Source organism: Octodon degus, unplaced genomic scaffold (assembly GCF_000260255.1).
Source record: "Octodon degus isolate 3935 unplaced genomic scaffold, OctDeg1.0 scaffold00322, whole genome shotgun sequence".
NCBI classification, from domain to species: Eukaryota; Metazoa; Chordata; class Mammalia; order Rodentia; family Octodontidae; genus Octodon; species Octodon degus.
Genome location: NW_004524898.1, coordinates 1,085,347 through 1,092,441, shown reverse-complemented (window position 1 = coordinate 1,092,441; position 7,095 = coordinate 1,085,347). Strand labels below are relative to the sequence as shown.

The 7,095-nt window shown below is 47.6% G+C and overlaps 1 protein-coding gene across 1 annotated transcript; it reads right to left on the bottom strand.

Annotated features, from left to right (window-relative positions):
- Nucleotides 1-4,258: 4,258 nt before the first annotated feature.
- On the bottom strand, nt 4,259-5,793 carry Znf584 (zinc finger protein 584). The gene is made up of 2 exons (XM_023708037.1): nt 5,771-5,793; nt 4,259-5,650 (listed from the first exon to the last, which is right to left on the bottom strand). Exons 1-2 carry the CDS (start codon nt 5,791-5,793, stop codon nt 4,768-4,770), a joined length of 906 nt encoding a protein of 301 aa, XP_023563805.1. The 3' UTR covers nt 4,259-4,767.
- Between the last annotated feature and the right edge of the window lie 1,302 nt (nt 5,794-7,095).

Below are 7,095 nucleotides of genomic sequence, written 5' to 3'. Positions count from 1 at the left end.
TCCCAAGAGAGCAGGGAACAATAGACAGCCCGAGGAGAGTTGCTGTCTGCAAATTCCTGGAAAGCTGGGACCCAAGCCTGCAAATAACAGCTTCTCTTACAGGCGCCCTGTTCTTTGATCCCTCACTTGGGATGTTATCAGTTAGAATTGTGTAAACTTAGTGTGAGGCAAATGGTGGAAGTCAATAGAGAAAGTACTTTGTGTTCACTTAATTATGCACCTTCCTTAGCCTGCCTTGAGCCCTCAGTAAATGTGAGATGCTTCTGAGGCTCTGGGCTCACTGGGAGAGAGACTGATCTCAGGGAGACCTCCGAAGCTATATTCATCACGTTTTCTTGTCGTTTCTTTCGGCGCTGACCCACAACATACAACACATGCTAGTTCAGTTCAGCTGGGTGTAGTAAGTTAGCCAACTGTTAACAATCCAGTACACCCCATCACTTCTCAGGTTTGTTTTTTTTTTTCTCAGTTTTAAAATAAATTTTTGACACCATTTTTGGCTTTCCTTGTTCAATTGTTGGTTTGAATGAAGAAGGACCTGGAATAAGTTTAACTGGTGAGCCATTTCTGAAGGAATTACCTGCCGGGCTCAGTGGCACACCTCTATAGTCCAAGCACTGATAAGGCTGAGGCAGGAGGATCCTCTTGAGTTTGAGGCCATCGTAGGCCACTTAAGTACGTTCAAAGTTTGCACTACGTAGAGAGACCCTGACTCATAAACAAAAAAGCACTCAGTAACAGTGGGGTCCAGGACTAATCTGTGGGTGTGATGGGGTGTAGGACTGTTCTGGGACCCAGGAGACTCTGCTCCGGGTGCTTCTGGGAGGAGGGGTGCAGGAGAAGTCCAACGTCAGGCAGAATTGTCTTTCAGGACACTTGCACCCAACCTTAAACTGGCCATGACAGTACACGCCTATAATCTCAACCGTTTAGTAGGAGGTTGAGGCAGGATGATGAGTTACAGCATACTGTAAGTTAGCAATACCCAGTCTCAAAAAGGGCTAGAAGTGTATCTTAGTGGCAGACTGTTATGGCACAAGGCCCTGAGTTCAACTGTTAATACTGGGGAAAAAAAAAAAAAAAAAAAGATTAGTTGGCTTCCACCAAAGTAAAATCATTTATATATAGTATTGGTTGGTTCCAGAAAGTTCATAGACCACTTCCAGGCACGGACCTGGAAGTGAGATCAAAAGGACTATCTTGCCTTCAATCCTTACCTTCTCCCTTTATAAAACTTGTTTCCAATACTTTGCTATTTGTTTTGGAAATTTTATTTGTACTCATATGCTGATATAATGAAACATCCAGGGCTGGTGAGATGGCTCAGTGGTCTAAAGCACCTACTTAGAACAAGCGTAGCAAAGCACAGGGACCGGGGTTCAATCCCCCAGCACCACATGCCAGCCAGCCGCGCCCCCTGGTGGGCTGAGCTGGCCACACACACACACACACACACACACACATACACACATAAATAAATAAATAAATTTAAAAAAAAAAAGAACAGCCGGGAATGTGCACAGCCTTGGTGCTAGCACTAGGGAGGCTAAGGCAGGAGGACTGCTACGAGAAGGCCAGCCTGGGCTGCATGGCAAGACCCTGCCCCCAAAACAAATAAACAAACTCGTGTTTATAATAAAGATTAGCATAAAAATAGCAAAACATTGACCTAGCTCTTTTTTGGTTGGTTTCCGTGGCAGAACTGGGGACTGAACTCAGGTCCTTGCACTTGCCCGGGCCTATTCCACTGAGCCATCTCCCCGGCCCCTAGCACGGTTAATTTTGCTTCTGAGTGTGGAAATCTTTGTTACTTGGCTTTCATCATAGCAAACACATTACGAGCGAAGGCCAGAGAATCTTGTCCAGATCCGCTCTGTTGGTGGTGTGAGGCCTAAATAAAATTTTTGTCTCAATAATAAAAAAGACTGTCTCTTGCTTGCTGCCTTAATGTGTTTTCTGGGGCCAAGGATATATAGTTCAGAGGCATGGTGCCTGCCTGGCAAGTGTGAGGTCCTGAGTTGGCTTCCTGGTACCAAAAAAGATGTTTTTCTGTTGCTGAAATACTGTGGTTGATGGGCTGGCAAGATAGCTCAGCAGACTAAGCATCTGCTTAGGCAAGCACAGGGACCCAGGTTTAATCCCTGGCACCATATGCCCTGCCCCCAGAGCACACAGAGTCAGCCACTGAGTCCGGGCAGGGTGGCAAACCTGTAATCCCAGCGCTGGGGAGGCTGAAAACAGGAGGATCGACTACAAGTCTCAGGTGCATAGTGAGACCTGGTACCAAATACACTTAAAAAAAAAAAAAAATACTGGCATTACATTGAACTCCATAGAGATATGGCAAAGGCGGACAAGCCTCGTTATGAAAGAGAAATGAAAACTTATATGCCTCCTAAAGGAGGAATGAAAAAGAAGTTCAAAAAAGAAGTTCAAGGATCCTAATGCGCCCAAGAGGACTCCTTTAGCCTTCTTGTTCTGTTCTGAGTATTGCCCAAAAATCAAAGGAGAACATCCTGGCCTGTCCATTGGTGATGTTGCAAAGAAACTTGAGAAATGTGGAATAGTACTGCAGCAGATGACAAGCAGCCACACGAGAAGAAGGCTGCTGGGCTGAAGGAGAAGTATGAAAAGGACATCGCTGCCTACCGGGCTAAAGGAAAACCTGATGCAGCAAAAAAGGCTGTCGTCAAGGCTGAAAAAAGCAAGAAAAAGAAGAGGAGGATGAGGAACGTGAGGATGAAGAGGGTAAGTTGGCTCTAGTGCATTTTTTTTGTGTGTCTATAAAGCATTTAACTCCCCCTGTACACAATTCATTCTTTTTGAAGAAAAAAAAAAAAATTGAAATGTAAGGCTGCATAAGATTTGTTTTTAAACTGTACAGTGTCTTTTTGTATAGTTATCACTACTGAATATGTAGCTAGCCCTGTCCTGGTGGTATTTTCAGTAGCCACTAGCCTTGCCTGCTACAGTATGGGAGTTGTAAGTTGCCATGGAAATTTAAAGTAGGTTCTTGGTGCACAGCACAAGTTAGTTACATATGGGGACGGTAGTTTTTCATCTTCAGTTGTCTCTGATGCAGTTTATACCAAATAATTGTTCTGTTAACTGAATACCACTCTGTAATTGAAAAAAAAAAAAAAAGTTGTTAACTCTTTTGACATTCTGAATGCTAAGTAAATACAATTTTTTTTTTTTTTTTTTAAATACTATGGTTAGGTGCTTGTTAAGAGCTGTTTTTTAAAGGTCAGGTGTGGTGGCTCACACCTGTAATCCCTGCACTCAAGGAGGCTGAGACAGGATTATTGCAAGTTCGAGACCAGCCTGAACTGTATAGTGAGACCCTGTCTCCAAAAAGTTTTTAGTATTAGAGATTGAACCCAGAGAACATGAACTATGTCTCCAGCCCTATTATTTTAGATTAGGTTTCACTAAATTGCCTAGCTGTGGGCTAGGGAAATGGCTCGGCAGTCTAAGGGCATGCTGGCAAGTCAAGGACCCAGGTTCAATCCCCAGTACTGCATGCCATGCCAGCCACTGAAACCAGGCATGGGGGTGCACACCTGTAATCCCAGTGCTGGGTAGTCTGACACGAGAGGATCACTGAAAGTTTGAGGCCATCTTGGGCCACACAATGAGGCCCTATCTCCAAAAAAAGCAAATACAAGACGGCTGACAAATCTTACCTTTGGGTGACAAGCCCCTGTGCTCACACTGCAGCAGGTCCTGTGGCTGATTCTTATTAGCAGGCTTCACCCCACCCACCTTCCCCAACTAAAGGCAGTGCAGTGAACACCTAAAGGTGAGTGGAACCAGGCCCAGTGGTGTGTGATGGGAGGAGCCCTGGCTGGGTAATAGAACCCACATCCCACAAGTGCATAGTCCCAGGACCATGATGAACAGCCACAGAGGGCCCAGCATTGGTTGGTCTCCTCCACAGCTGTTCTCTGTCATCCTGCTGTCTCGAACAAGACGGGTAAGAGCCCAGGAACTGAGGAAAACTTCCTTCTAAACAGTGACAGAGCCTAATTCAATCCCAATCCCCTATACACATACACACAAGAATCAGAACCCCAACTACAAAATGAGACTTAAGGGCTTTTATGACATTTCCCACACAGCAGGAAGTAGCCTCAACCATGGCAGACAAGGACAAGTGGGGTCAACAGTGTCCACAAAAATGGTAAGCAAGGGGGCCTGCCCCGTAGCTCACTTCTTTAAGTGGCTGCTTCAACAAAGCAGTCAGGCTCAGGTTGCTGTGGTTTGATCCCCACAACTCAAGCCAGCCAAACCTGCCCTGAAGGCATTCGGAGCAAAAAAAAAAAAATGGTAAGCAAGGTCTGGAAGCTTCCCAGAGGATGGCTCCGCTCCTCTTGGGCAGCATGGGATCCTGTCCATGCCTCCCCCAGTCATGGAGGCCTGTTATGGGCTCCGCCACTCATAGTTCACTCCTATGAAGGGGATAGGGGCAGTTCAGTGGACACAGGTGACTGACAAGCACAGTGGGGACTTGCCTAGTGTTGGAGGTGGGATGGCTTCTGTCATAGGAGCTGCAAGTGACATGACTGGCAGTAATCTGGGCAGGCAGAGAATGCAGTGTGGCCCCCAAAGTTCCCCATATAGGTGGCATGCAGAGAACCTCCCAGGGTCTGGTAGCATGCGTGAAACCACCCAGGGTCAGGTGGAGTGCAGCGTGGCATCTGGATGTAGGAGGCCTTGCCTCTTTCAGATGGAACCCTCACGAAGGCTGCTTGCCCCATCTCCTTTCTAAGATGGGGTTTCTCCTACTGAGCCAGCTGTTAGCCGCTGATAGCTTTTCTGCTGCTGCTGACTTCCCGAGACCTCTGCAGTGTGGATTTTCCTGTGTTGGTGGAGGGTTGAACTGTGCTTAAAGGCTTTCATGCATTCAGCACATGTGTAGGCCCTCTCCCTGGTGTGGAACTGCTGGTGCCGATTGCGGTAGGAGCGGGTGGTGAAGGTTTTCCCACACAGGCTGTACCCATATGGCCTCTCTCCAGTGTGGACCTTCCAGTGTTGGTACGGGCCCGAGCGGGTCACGTAGGTTTTCCCACAGTGCTCACTTACAAAGGGTCTCTCTCCCGTGTGGACTCTCTGGTGAAGAACAAAACTCTTACTGTATATGAAAAACTTCCCGCACTCCTTGCACTCGTAGGGCCTTTCTCCAAAGTGGACCTTCTGGTGACGAATGAGGGTGGACAGCACACTGAAGGCCTTACCACACTTGCTGCACTCATATGGCCGCTCTCCAGTGTGAGTCCGCTCGTGCAGCGCCAAGGCATCTTTTCGACTGAAAGTCTTCCCACATTCGCTGCACTGGAAAGCCCGTACGCCTATGTGAATCTTTTGGTGCTTCCTCGGTCTGAATGCGTAGTTGAAAGCTTTCCCACACTCACCACACACACGGGCATCTTCTTCAGAGGGGTCCTTCTGGTCATCAGAACAGGTCAAGTTCTTGGAGGGGGCACCTCCATGAATCGGGCATCGGAAATATCTCTCTTCAGGGTGGGCTATCAGGTGGTTGAGGAGAGCAAAGGCCTTCAGGAACCTTTCTCTACAGTTACTACACTTGAAGGGCTTCTGTGTGGCGTGGATGGCCTGCTGTGGTTCATGACTGGGGCTGGGGAGGAGACTGGTTTGTGCTCAGGGCTCCCATGTACCTTCCTCTCATTAAGAGGAGCTTCATGCTGGAGGCAGCCTGCAGTGGCCTGGTTGTCACCCTGCTCTCCACATGGATTCCACAACTCTTCACTTGTCTGGGAGGAGATTCTTCATCGTTCACTCTACACAGGCAACCTGAAAGCAAAGAAGTCAGTTACTAGAACTGGACTGGAAGGAAGTACCTACATCCTCCTTACAAGGGCTCCTGGGAATTGCTGAGAGGTCACCTGGAAAGGTGAGGCTATGCTGAGCCAGCAGACGTGGGCTGTATCAACCACAGAGGAAGAATGACCTGAATTGAGATGAGGACACAAAAACAGCTAGGCATGGTGGTGTAGTTTGAGCCCAGCCTGGGCAACCTAGCAAGATCATGTCTCAAAATAAGAAAGGATTGGGTACATAGCTCAATAAGGCCCTGGATGCAATCCTTAGTACCACACAAATAAATGGGGTGCAGTGCAGGGAAGAAGCCCTGGTCTCTTGAGAGTCCTCTGCAGAGGGTTTTAGCAGGGACTCAGTAGCTCATGTCAACTGAGCACTGTGAAGAGGCAGAAATTTAGTTCTGGCAAGACTGTAAAATAGTAGCTGGTATTCACGGACTAATTAAGCATCAGCTGGTATTCAAATACAAGTTAAAGATTTGTGCATGTCTTGAGTCATACACAGATGGTCACTAGCACACTGCTTTGCCTAGGAACAAAGAAAGGAAAAGTGAGAAACAAGGCAGAGGTAGGCCATCCAGAGCCTGAAAGTCATACAACAGAGATGGCAAGACAGCAGTGTGTAGAGGGACAGGTGAGTATGGAGGGCAGTCCCTGACTATAACACCAAACCCCCTTATACATGGGCACCCAGCCTACTCTGAGCCTCTTCCTGACACCCAGGTCCACACATCAAGGCCAGGCTAGTACAGGCCTGAGTGGGCCTTGGGTTTTCCCATAATGCTAACAGAAAGGGCCTCTTTCCATGGTGGACTCTAGTGAAGAAGGAAACTCTTATATTTGAAGACCACCTCACACTCCCTGGGCCTTTCTCCAAGGAGACCCCCAGCCTCTGCTGTACTAACCATGTCATATCTAGAATGGGAGGTACGCAGGCAAGCAATACAAAGTTGCTAGGTGGAGGCTGACACTGACATCCACCTCCAGAAAGTACAGCTAAATGAGCTATGGTGGTTGAGTGGTTCCTCTTCCTGATGGGCTGGAAAAAGGCTCCACCTGACCTCAGCTTTCTGTCTCCTATCTTTATTTCTCCATCCTCTCACTGTACAAGAGCTGCACTGGACCAACAGTCTCACTACACTATCCAGTCTGGACTTCAACTTGCCAACCTCAATCACAGTCTCCCCAGTAGTGGGATTATAGCTGTGTACCACCATCCCTGTCTCCTTGGTATTAAAAAAAAAAAAAAAAAAAA